The following is a 12632-nucleotide window of genomic DNA, read 5'->3' as shown; positions in this document are numbered from 1 at the left end:
AAATACACTTCAGCTGAGCCGTGCCATGCGCGCGTCCTAACTGACCCATGCCGGACACATGCCCCAGCCCAGCTCTGCCAATTGCTGACGCTGTAGTGAGGCTGCCCCAGGGGGCATCTCCCAGGGCACAGTAAGAGCAGCAGCACGTGGATGGCACAGGGCTGGTATATTGCGGGTACAGATGTGGTGGGCGTGAGGCCATCAGTCCCAGGGGAAGGTCAGGCCCAGACCCTGCATCCGCTCCCGGAAAACGGTGTTGAATCGCTGGCTCTGTGCCTCCGAGAGATGGTTCCTCCAGTCACCGCAGATCCCTGCAGGCCACAGGAGAAATGATCTAGGGTGCCCCTCACTCCCTACCCACAGCCTCTGCCCCCACAAGCTCTACCCCCACAAGCTCTGGCCATGCCCCTCACTACCAACCCACAGCCCCTGCCCCCCAGCCCTGTCCCCACAAGCTCTGCCGGTGCCCCTCATTCCCAAACCACGGCCCCTGCCCCCCAGCCGCAGCTCTGCTGGTGCACCTCAGTCCCAGCTCGCAGACCCCTGCTAGCCCAGGCCTGGACTCACCTTTCCTCAGGAGCTCCCCCTTCTGGTGGTCCATGTACTCGTCCGACAGCTGGGAGAAGTTGGACATTTTGTTCCCCTTCATGCTCTGGAAGGAGGCGTTCTCCACCACCGCGGCCACTTGCTCCTCACTCAGCTCCTTCCCCAGGAAGTGGCAGATTCTCCGCACGCTGCCCTGCAGATCCTGGGGGAGACACCCGCTGCCATGAAGAGGGTGATTCTAGGGTGACAATTTTATGGTCCACCTGTGCCTCAGTTCCCTCCCCCTGCAGGGTCCTACTCCCCGCTGGGCGCTGAGGAAGAGACCCTCAAGGGCAGAGGGCCTTGGCCATGAGCCACGTTGGCCACCTGAGGTCAGACCCTGTTCCAGGCCAGGGGCAGAGGAATGCAAAGGCCAGGAGGAGCCAACAGCCGGGACATGGACGCCGAGGCCTGTGGAGCTAGGGCTGGTAACACCCTAGAACAGCACCTGCTTGGGAGCCTGGGGCTGGGTTACGTGTGGGGATGGCTCAGGGGCGGGGTACATGTGGGGTGGCTCGGGGGGGGCTACATGTGGGGTGGTTGGGGGTGCTACGTGTGGGTGTCACCAGGGGGTGGGGTTATGCATGGGCGTGACCCCAGGGCTGGAGTTATCTGGGTGTGGCCCAAGGGGGTGGTTTTCTTACCTGCTGCAGCTCCTCGTACGTGATAGAGAAGATGTTCTTGTTGGCTTTCAGCCCCATCCAACCGGTGACATGGTGGAACCAGGAGCCATACAGCACTGTGCAGGGGAGAGCGGCATGGTGACTCCAGAGCTGGCACCACCCGGCCCTCCACCCACTCTTCAATTTATAATTAAAGTGGTGCCGGGGCTCAAGCAATTTTTTGACGTTCATAACTGATGCAGCCAGACCGGAGGCGCCAGGGTTCTGAACTGCCAAGACCGGAGGTGCCAGGGCCCTGGCACAACTTAAGCACTACTTCCACCTAAGTTCCCTCCATGGTGCACGGCCGGACAGCCATGCAGCAGCTTCTGAAGCCCCACTCAACAGCCTATTAAGCCCTGGGCAAAGAGCAGCTCAGAGGTGGCTGGGGATGCACAAAGTGGATCCCATCAGTGAGTGGCTGGGAGCCCAGGCGTCAGGTGGGGGGAGGCTGCCTGCGTAACCCTAGCTGCAGCAGGGCCCCCGAGGGCCCCAGGGTGCTGCTCACCGTTCCCACTCAGGAAGTCCTCAAGGAAGCAGTCCAGTGAGTCAGGGTCCTTGAAGAGGCGCACGATCCTGGAGAAGTGGTACAGCGAGACCACGACGTCCTTGGGGCAGCGCAGGGTGTAGATGATCTGGGGGGACGGGAGGGGGGTCACTAACAATCAGGGGAGGGGGATGCCAAGTGAACCCAGCAATTAGTCACCCAACCTGGGCCGTCACCTCCCCACCCTCTGCAGGGAGAAGTATTCGCTGCACCCTGCTGCCTGTTCTTTCATGCGCCCACATTGCTGTAACTCACACCCAGCAGCAGCCCTGGATTCACCCCCCTCCTGACGCACAGCCCTGTCGGTGCCCCTCAATCCTGACTTGCAGCCCCTGCTCTCCTGCCTCTCACCTTGGCCTTGGAGCGCTGCAGGGATTTGGGGAAGAGCTGGACGGGGAGGTGGAAGCAGAGCAGCCGGGGCGGGAGGTATTTCCGGGCGGCCTCCAGCCCTGGTCCATACTCCACCCAGGGCACCCGGTCCCAGTTCAGCACACTGCACACCCAGCTGGGGTCCCCATCAGAACGGATCAGACTCAGAATCTCCAGCATCCAGCTAGTGCCTAGGGATGAAAGGGTTAATGGGCCTGAAACAACCTCTCAACCTGCTAGGTCCCCCTCTGCTTCCAGAGCTGGGGAGAGAACCCAGGAGTCCTGGCCCCCAGTCCCCATCAGCTGAGGTGCATTGACAGCGCTAAAATCAGAAGCTCTCACTGTGCTGTGCCAGGGGTCTCCTGGCCCTGCCAGTGGCTCTGGAGAAAGCCGGTGGTTAGAGTGTGTCTGCAGAGGGTAAGCCCAGCACTGAAGTTTAAAAGTTGTGTTTAAGATCAGGTGGCATAAGGAATACATGAACTGCAAAATCCGCCATTGGTGGTAAAAGGTTAACCGGTCAAAGTACAGACATTGAGATGAGGGTACGTTGTTCATAGAATAGCTACATTTGGGTGTGGGGTATAATGAATGGATACAATGAGGAGTATGAATTGACCCTCATTTGATGAGAGTTCAGTGAGTTTATGTTTCCAGTTCATATGGTCCAATGGACAAAGTCTCTCAGTCCCTTTCTCGTAGTTAATGCACAGTGTGGCTCCAGCTCAGGGTACTGTTGGTGGCCGGTGATGTGTTTGGTGGAAATGTCCCTGAACCGTCAGCTGGTGTCTGAGAGTAGCACACTTAATAAAGAAGCCAATAGCCAGGATAATCCACAGCATGATTGTGAGCCCTGACCATTGTAATAGAGTCCAACATCCGGGCCACCACCAGGAACACTGCTGCTCCTCCTCCGACAGGGTTCACATCCTTCTCACACCATTCTGGAGAATGTAGTTTAAATGTGGCCAGTTGTTGGCAGTTGCAGCGAGCTGCCTCTGCAGTGTTCATGGGCTCTTGTTCAGATCCTGGACACCAGATATTCCCAGAGAAAGAGAGTATTTACATTCCCAGCAAAACACCCCATTCACCATATATATTCTCCCCCCCCCCATGGCCCCATTTGCAACATGTCCTTAATTCTACTCCTCCATGGCCCTTGAGGAGGGACCCATCCAAATACGTTCTCTGGACAAACACTTAATTGACTGTGTGTCCATTTTACACCGTTCCATCCACCCCATTTATCCCCCAGTGGTTCCCAGCCAGCTCCTCCCTTTCTCATTACTCCCATAGGGCTCATGGAGACCCAACTCAGTTGCTACCCCTATCATAACCTAGTCCGAGATTTGGACCTTAGCGTCCAAAATATGGGGGTCAGCATGAAAACCTCCAAGCTTAGTTACCAGCTTGGACCTGGTAAAGCTGCCACTACCCCAAAAATTAGAGTGTTTTGGGGCACTCTGGTCCCCCCAAACCTTCCCTGGGGACCCCAAGACCCAAATCCCTTGAGTCTCACAACAAAGGGAAATAAACATTTTTCCTTCCCCCCCTCCAGTTGTTCCTGGAGAGACACACAGAAGCAAGCTCCGTGAATCTAAACAGAGGGATTCCACCCTCCCCGTTCCCAGCCTTGGAAAACAGAAGTACCGAGAGCTAATCTATCTTCCCCCCTCACCCAGAGGGAATGCAAAGTCAGGCTAGTAAATCTAACACACACAGATTTCCCCCTGACTTCTTCCTCCCACCAATTCCCTGGTGAGCTGCAGACTCAATTCCCTGGAGTTGCCCACTAAAGAAAAACTCCAACAGGTCTTAAAAAGAAAGCTTTATATAAAAAGGAAGAAAAATACATAAAAATGGTCTCTCTGTATCAAGGTGACAAATACAGAGTCAATTGCTTAAAAGAAATATGAATAAAAAGCCTTATTCAAAAAGAATACAATTCAAAACACTCCAGCAACTACATACATGTAAATACAAAAAAACAAACCTATCTTTGTACTCACAACTTGGAAACAGAAGATTAGAAAGCAGGAAAAAGAGATATCCTTCCCATAGCTGAGAGGGAGATAGGCAGAAGACCAAAAAACAAAGGACTCACACACAAACTTCCCTCCACCCAGATCTGAAAAAGTCTGATTTCCTGATTGGTCCTCTGGTCAGGTGTTTCAGGTACTTCTTTCCAGGTATAAGAGACATTAACCCTTAGCTATCTGTTTATGACAGCCCCATTCTAAGATATCAGGGTAACTATTACACAGGTGCCAGCTCCACAGTTGAGCTGTTTGTATTCCCAAACACACCTCCCTCCAGGTTCGCCTTCAAAAGCCACCTCACCCAGGTCACGAGGTCCCCTGGCCATGAGGTTACCCTCAGCTTCACCTCCGCCGCCCTCTTCCCCAGCCTGTCGCAATCACAGCCAGTTGCTGTGCAAGTAGCTCATGCATTTGGTGTTGAAGTTTTACAGTTTGGTTTATCAATTGCTTAGTTACCCAACCGGTCCCTAAATTCCACACACCCGACCCCGTAGTTGCTGCTGCCCACAAATCCCTTTTCCAGCAACAAGTCCATGGGTGTCCCCTCACCCACCACCGAAATTGCTGCTTCAACCCTTCTAGGGATGTGCTGCAGCTGGGGTGTACCCGGCAGGGCTGGCTCCAGGCACCAGCTGACCAAGCACATGTTTGGGCCAGCACCATGTAAGGGGCGGCTAATCTTTGGGTGGCGGGGCAGCGCTCAGGGGTTTTTTTTGGTTTGGCGAGGTGGCACTCGAGTGTTTTTGTTTGTTTGTTGCGGCCGGGTGGTACTTGGCATTTGTTTGTTTCTGCAGGGCGGGGCAGCGCTGGGGTGATTGTTTTGGCGGGGTGGCACGGCGCTCGGAGGGGGGTTGTTTCAGCAGGTTTTTTGTTCTTGGGGCAGCAAAAAAGTTAGAGCTGGCCCTGGTACCCGGTCCACTCACCATTCTCTAGGGTGTGCCACCCCCTCTGTGTTATGGATTGGAAAGACCCATTGAAAGTGCTGGTTTCACCTGCACCCACAGTGGCTTCCACACATTTGCCCAGCAGAGGGGTATTTCCAGATCCAGGCTGCAGTCATCTTAAATCCAGATTTTCCCACCTTGGCATCCATATTACCTGTAGGGTTACATTCTGCAAAGTGGTTACATTATCATAGAGTCAGCGTCCCAGCGGAGACTTTATCTCCAGTGTGATGTGTCCGTAACAACTGCACACCCAGGGATTTTCCTCCGTGCAGGTATCCTTATTAATATCTATGGTAATATCACATCCAAATTGTGGGTCCCCATATCCCAAACACCCCAGGAGACCAGAGGGTTATATGTTTTTTGGGTCCTTTGTAACACACCACATGTTCTGATGATTGGATTTCCCACTGTCACTGATCATGGCACAGCCTAGGGCAGAGATAGGCAACCTATGGCAGGTGTGCCAAAGGCAGCACGTGAGCTCATTTTCAGCGTCGCTCACACTGCCCGGGTCCTGGCCACCGGTCCAGGAGGTTCTGCATTTTAATTTAATTTTAAATGAAGCTTCTTAAACATTTTGAAATCTGAAACCACATACTGACACTCAGGAGCAGTGCCAGGGTTTTTGGCACCCTAGGCGGGAGTCCTTGCGCGCTCCGAGTCGTTGGTGGAAATTCTGCGGCGGTGGGGTCCTTCCCCTCTCCTGGTCTTCGGGGCACTTTGGCAGCGGGTCCTGGAGTGAGTGAAGGACCCGCCGCAGAATTGCCACCGAAGACGCATAGCGTGGAAGGCCCCCTAGCTGCCGAATTGCCACCCCCACAAATCCTGGTGCCCTAGGCGACTGCCTAGGGAGCCTAAATGGAAGCGCCGGCCCTGCTGACACTGCCAAATTCCTTGGGGGGGGGAGAGGAGGAGGGAAATGAAGGTGCAGCTTCCTATGGACAAATCCTTAAAGTCCTCATTTGCCTCATAACCACAATTTGAGGGTGTCGCTGTCCATACGTTTCTTCCTTTTGCCACTTCACATCACGGGAGCTGGGCAGAGTTTACAACAGCAACAACTGGGAATAACAGCAAACAATTATTGCAAAAGTTTATTCACACGTAATAGCCGAAAGACAGCATTATTGGGAGACCTCTGACATGAGATTTGATTTTAATTATCATATTTAGCATACTAACCCCTCACCCTCAATTATACACATTATCCATCGGGTGGGGGATATTCACTGCATTTATCCCAAGGTTTAACACTGTGAGGGTACGTCTACACTACAGGATTATTTCAATTTTACATAAACCGGTTTTGTAAAACACATTGTATAAAGTCAAGTGCACGCAGCCACACAAAGCACAAAATTTGGCGATGTGCGTCCATGTACCGAGGCTAGCGTCAATTTCTGGAGCATTGCACTGTGGGTAGCTATCCCGTAGCTATCCCATAGTTCCCACAGTCTCCTCCACCCATTGGAATTCTGGGTTGAGATTCCAATGCATGATGGTGCAAAAACAGTGTCGCCGGTGATTCTGGGTAAATGTCATCACTCAATCCTTCCTCCGTGAAAGCAACGGCAGACAATCATTTCACACCCTTTTTCCCTGGATTGCTCTGGCAGATGCCATAGCATGGCAACCATGGAGCCCGTTTTGCCTTTTGTCACTATCACCGTATGTGTGCTGGATGCTGCTGACAGAGGCGGTACTGCAGTGCTACACAGCAGCATTCATTTGCCTTTGCAAAGTAGCAGAGATAGTTACCATTCCTGTTGTACTGTCTGCCATGCTATTGTAAACTAGCAATGCGATGATGGTTATCAGTCATTCTGTACCATCTGCTGCTGTCATGGGTGCTCCTGGCTGGCCTTTGCTGAGGTCGGCCGGGGGTGCAAAGACAAAAATGAGAATGACTCCCCGGGTCATTCCCTCCTTTATGTTTTATCTAAAAATAGAGTCAGTCCTGCCTAGAATATGGGGCAAGTGTACTAGAGTACCAGAGAGCACAGCCGCTCCATGTCAGATCCTGCAGAAATGATGAGCTGCATACCATTCTAGGGGGTGCCCCTGCAACAACCCTACCCATTGCTTCTCTCCTTCTCCAACCCTCCTGGGCTACTGTTGCAATGTCCCCCCCATTTGTGTGATGAAGCAATAAAGAATGCAGGAATAAGAAACACTGACTTTTTAGTAAGATTAAATGAGGTGGAAGACAGCCTCCAACTGCTATGATAGTCCAGGCAGTACAGAATCTTTTCTTTACACATGAAAGGGAGGGGGCTGATGGCACTCATCCCCCAGTTGCTATGATGAAGACAGTTACCAGCCATTCTGTACCATCTGCCAGGAATGACCAGAAGTCATTCCTATTTTTACCAGGCGCCCCCGGCCAACCTCACCAAGGCCAGCCAGGAACACTCACAGGATGATGAGGATGGCTATCAGTCATTTTGTACTGTACCATCTGCCACCAGGGAGGGGAGGCAAAGGGAGAGGATGCTGCTGTTCAGTGCTGCAGCACCACGTCTACCAGCAGCACGCAGTAGACATATAGTGATATTGAAAAAAGTCAAGAAACGATTTTTTTCCATTTTCTTTCAAGGGGGGGTGGGGGGAGAGGGCGTAAATTGACGAGATATACCCTGAACCACCTCAGACAATGTGTTTGACCCTACAGGCATTGGGAGCTCAGCCAAGAATGCAAATGCTTTTCAGAGACTGCAGGGACTGTAGGATAGCTGGAGTCCTCTGTACCCCCTCCCTCCCACCATGAGTGTCCGTTTGATTCTTTGGCTTTCCGTTATGCTTGTCACGCAGCACTGTGTTGAGTCCCTGCTGTGGCCTCTGCCTATCATAGCCTGGAGATTTTTTCAAATGCTTTGGCATTTCGTCTTCTGGAAAGGAGCTCTGATAGAACAGATTTGTCTCCCCATACAGCGATCAGATCCAGTATCTCCCGTACGATCCATGCTGGAGCTCTTTTTGGATTTGGGACTGCATCGCCACCCGTGCTGATCAGAGCTCCATGCTGGGCAAACAGGAAATGAAATTCAAAAGTTCGTGGGGCTTTTCCTGTCTACCTGGCCAGTGCATCCAAGTTCAGATTGCTTTCCAGAGCAGTCACAATGGTGCACTGTGGGATACCGCCCGGAGGCCAATACCGTCGATTTGCAGCCACACTAACCCTAATCCTACATGGTAATACCGATTTCAGCGCTACTCCTCTCATCGGGGAGGAGTACAGAAACCGGTTTAAAGAACCTTCTATATTGATATAAAGGGCCTTGTTGTGTGGATGGGTGCAGTGTTAAATCGGTTTAATGCTGCTAAATTCGGTTTAAATGTGTAGTGTAGACCAGGCCTGAATGTCTGATTACTCAGAGCCACCTCAAGGCTCAGTGTTTCTGACACTGCTTTTTTGTACATTCCACTCCTGCCTTTTCTTCAGGGATGCACCGTCTGTCTTTCCACTTTGTTCCCCTCCTGCAGGTCTTAGCTGCTATTTATTACCAAAAAAGGGATCCCGAATTTCTCCCCATTCTCTTGGTTTGGCTGCCCCAGCCAGGACCACGTACTCTGGTCCTTATTTAAAAGGAAATTAAACTTTATGAAAACATGGAAGTACCCCAAGGGTTAAATGCTAAATACCAAAACCACATCACAGTAGTACAAGGGTCTGTCAGTGTTGTAACTTTCAATGAGATTCAAATGGAGTTTTAGTGGCATTGTTTGTTTTTAATTAAAAGAACAAAACCAACCCAATTCATCTTAAACCTGCAAACAGGATTTTACAAGCCATGAGTGCCGGTTTAGGTCCTTATAACCTCACATAATTAACACACACACACACACACAATTTTTTGCCCAACACCCATTGCGTTGCTTTCATTATTTTTACAACTGTACACAGATTACATTCCCCTCTTGTACAATCGGAGACGGTCACGTTTCAATGGAAACCCCTTATAATCCTTCAGCCATTCCTGTGGGAAAAGGGCCCATTTTCCTTCAGAATAGCTGTAAAGGCTCCTGGGGACAAAAAAAACCCATAGTGGTGGTAGTAGCCACCTGACCCCCTTGTATAATTTGTTTAACTACCAGGGTTCCAGCCCATGTGACTGTACCGAGTTGCCCGTATATTTACATTTACATAACTGAGTTTTATTATCAAACCGCAAATTCCCTTCTTATAACACTACAACTGTTACTCTTGAACATCTTCAACACAACTGTTACCTTTTAACATTTCCACAACTCCCAACCCTTTACTTCCCTCCAAACGCTGTCCTTTTAATTTCTGCATTCAAGTCAGGTGGTACATTTTGCCTGCAAGGACTTAGCCACCAAGTACAGCCTGTGACACACCTGCCTCGCCCTGTGCTTCCTTTACCTTGAATTGTTTTTAAAGGTAGTAAAACATTTGCCTCAGAGGCTATGTCCAGACTACCCGCCGTATCGGCAGGTTAAAATCGATTGCTCGGGGATCGATATATCGCGTCTCATCTAGATGCGATTTATCGATCCCCGAGCGCGCTTATATCAATTCCAGAACTCCCTCAACCCCAATGAGTTGCGGAATCTAAAGGGAGAGCCATGAACATCGATCCCGCGCGGTGAGGACGGGTGAGTAATCCGATCTTAGATATTCGACTTCAGCTACGTTATTCACGTAGCTGAAGTTGCGTATCTAAGATCGATTTCCCCCCGTAGTGTGGACCAGCCCTTAGTAAGAACCTCTTTGTTCACAGGTATTAGTAAAAATAGAGATCTGCCCTATGGGTGCCCACGGGTGGGTGCTGCCCCCTGCTGGTCACACAACCCAGCCCAGTGAGGCAGCCTCAGAGGGTATGACAAGGTTCCTTCCCCACTCTGAACTTTAGGGTACAGATGTGGGGACCTGCATGAAAACCGCTAAGCTTAATTACCAGTTTAGATCTGGTTGCTGCCACCACCCAAACTGTTAATGAGTCATTTGGGAAACTCTGTCTACCTCCCCCCCAGAATATCTCCCTCCCAATTACTATAACCCTTCCCTGAGTAGCCTTGAGAGACTGCTCCACCAATTCCCCGGTGAACACTGATCCAAGTCCTTGGATCCCTTTCTGCCGTACTCCTTCCTAGACAGTCTCTTCCCATTCTGTATGTGTGAAACTGATTGTTCCTTCCTAAGTGGAGCACTTTGCATTTGTCTTTATTAAACTTCATCCTGTTTACCTCAGACCATTTCTCCAAATTGTCCAGATCATTTTGAATGTTGACCCTATTCTGCAAAGCAGTTGCAATCCCTTCCACTTTGGTATCATCTGCAAACGTAATAAGCATACTTTCTATGCCAATATCTAAGTTGTTGATGAAGATATTGAACAGAGCCGGTCCCAAAACAGACCCCTGCAGAACCGCACTTGCTATACCCTTCCAACAGGATTGGGAGCCATTAATAATGACTCTCTGAGTATGATTATCCAGCCAGTTATGCACCCACCTTATAGTAGCCCCATCTAAGTTGTATTTGCCTAGTTTAATCAATAAGACTATCATGTGAGACTGTATCAAATGCCTTACTAAAGTCTAGGTATACCACATCCACCGTTTCTCCCTTATCCACAAGACTTGTTATCCTATCAAAGAAAGCTATCAGATTGGTTTGACATGATTTGTTCCTTACAAATCCATGCTGGCTATTCCCTATCACCTTACCACCTTCCAAGTGTTTGCAGATGATTTCTTTGATTACCTGCTCCATTATCTTCCCTGGCACAGAAGTTAAACTAACTGGTCTGTAGTTTCCTGGGTTGTTTTTATTTCCCTTTTTATAGATGGGCACTATATTTGCCCCCTTCCAGTCTTCTGGAATCTCCCCATCTCCCAGGATTTTTCAAAGATAATAGCTAGAGGCTCAGATACCATCTCTGTTAGCTCCTTGAGTATTCTAGGATGCATTTCATCAGGCCCTGGTGACTTGCAGGCATCTAACTTTTCTAAGAGATTTTTAACTTGTTCTTTTTGTATTTTCTCTTCTAAACCTACCCCCTTCCCATTAGCACTCACTATATTAGACTTTCCTTCAGACTTCTCTGTGAAGACCAAAACAAAGAAGTCATTAAGCATCTCTGCCATTTCCAAGTTTCCTGTTACTGTTTCTCCCTCCTCACTGAGCAGTGGGCTTGCCCTGTCCTTGGTCTTCCTCTTGCTTCTAATGTATTGATAAAAGGTCTTCTTGTTTCCCTTTATTCCCATAGCTAGTTTGAGTTCATTTTGTGCCTTTGCCTTTCTAATCTTGCCCCTGCATTCCTGTGTTGTTTGCCTATATTAAGCCTTTGTAATTTGTCCTAGTTTCCATTATTTTTATATGCCTCCTTTTTACTTTTTGGATCATGCAAGATCTCGTGGTTAAGCCAGGGTGGTCTTTTGACACATTTTCTATCTTTCCTGCCCAGAGGAATAGCTTGCTTTTGGGCTCTTAATAGTGTCCCTTTGAAAAACTGCCAACTCTCCTCAATCGTTTTTTCCCTCAGTCTTGATTCCCATGGGACCTTATCAGCTCTCTGAGTTTACCAAAATCCGCCTTCCTGGGGGAGCGCTGGGCATAGTGGGTCTTGGGGGTGCTCTGGCTATAGGGAGTCGTGGGGGAGCTGGCGGGGGGGCTGTGTGGCATGGCATGGGCCTGCCCCTGATGGGAAGGGACATGCTGGCAGCACAGAGCCAGGTGGGCTTCTGTGTGTCTGGCAGCTGCCGGTTTGTAAATAGTGCCCTGCACTGGGCTGGGGAGAGTGGGGCCGCAACTGCCATGCCATGTCCCATTGCCCCAGCCTGGCCCCTCGCTCTGGGGACTGATCTCCCCACACCATGCTCCTTTGCTCCCATGAGGACCCACAAATATGTTTGGTGCTGGACCCAAAAAAGGTTAATCCGGCCCTGATCATTGACACCAGCCCGCCACACCTGCTGGCCTCAAGACCCAGTGGTGGGCCTGGGCTCCACTCACCCAGCAGCAGCAGCAGGAAAGTGATGGGGGTTTTCATCTCGGCCAGTCAGGGCCGTCCTTAGGATTTATGGGGCCCTACGCAATATTATTAAACTGGTGCCCCTGTGCCGGATGGCAGACCAAGCTCACAGCCTGGTGGGGGACGGGGAGGAGGGACTTGACAGCAAAGGATAATGAGATGCCCAGCCTGCCTCATGGTGGCGGAGAGTCACAGTTCCCGGCAGAGACTTCCAAGCCCTCTCCCTCATGCAGAATGGACATGAAGAAAGTACCTAATTAAAAGCACAAAAATTTGGGAATAAAAAATGTCAGTCACAGGTTTTTTGATATGCCCTGAAGTTTATCAGAGATTTATTTGCAAAAACTTCATAGTAAGGGTGAATCAGCTGTCCTGCTGAATACAACATTACATATAATGGAATACATGATGCAGCTCTTCTCTGTTCTACATTTTCTTATTCAGTATTTCTAAATTGAATTTATATTTTAAAAGTACTCAAATCT

General features: G+C 50.1%; 1 protein-coding gene across 1 annotated transcript; it reads right to left on the bottom strand.

The window, feature by feature from the left end:
- Nucleotides 1-201: 201 nt before the first annotated feature.
- Nucleotides 202-12165, bottom strand: LOC115640401 (sulfotransferase 2B1-like). The gene is made up of 6 exons (XM_030543141.1): nucleotides 12129-12165; nucleotides 2146-2354; nucleotides 1756-1882; nucleotides 1230-1324; nucleotides 568-748; nucleotides 202-311 (listed from the first exon to the last, which is right to left on the bottom strand). The coding sequence occupies exons 1-6, from the start codon at nucleotides 12163-12165 to the stop codon at nucleotides 202-204; spliced, it is 759 nt and encodes a 252-aa protein (XP_030399001.1).
- Between the last annotated feature and the right edge of the window lie 467 nt (nucleotides 12166-12632).

The sequence above is a fragment of the Gopherus evgoodei genome, unplaced genomic scaffold, assembly GCF_007399415.2.
Source record: "Gopherus evgoodei ecotype Sinaloan lineage unplaced genomic scaffold, rGopEvg1_v1.p scaffold_31_arrow_ctg1, whole genome shotgun sequence".
Classification (NCBI taxonomy): Eukaryota; Metazoa; Chordata; order Testudines; family Testudinidae; genus Gopherus; species Gopherus evgoodei.
The sequence above is the reverse complement of the archived record's forward strand: the minus strand, read 5'-3'. Positions and strand labels throughout refer to the sequence as shown.

Excerpts from the sequence above, each read along its gene's own strand:
- LOC115640401 (XM_030543141.1), bottom strand. The coding sequence starts at position 12,165 with ATGAAAACCCCCATCACTTTCCTGCTGCTGCTGCTGG. Across the intron at positions 2,355-12,128 it reads TTTCCTGCTGCTGCTGCTGG|GCACTAGCTGGATGCTGGAG; the intron begins GTGAGTGGAGCC and ends TTTCATCCCTAG. Across the intron at positions 1,325-1,755 it reads GGACTTCCTGAGTGGGAACG|TGCTGTATGGCTCCTGGTTC; the intron begins GTGAGCAGCACC and ends TCCCCTGCACAG.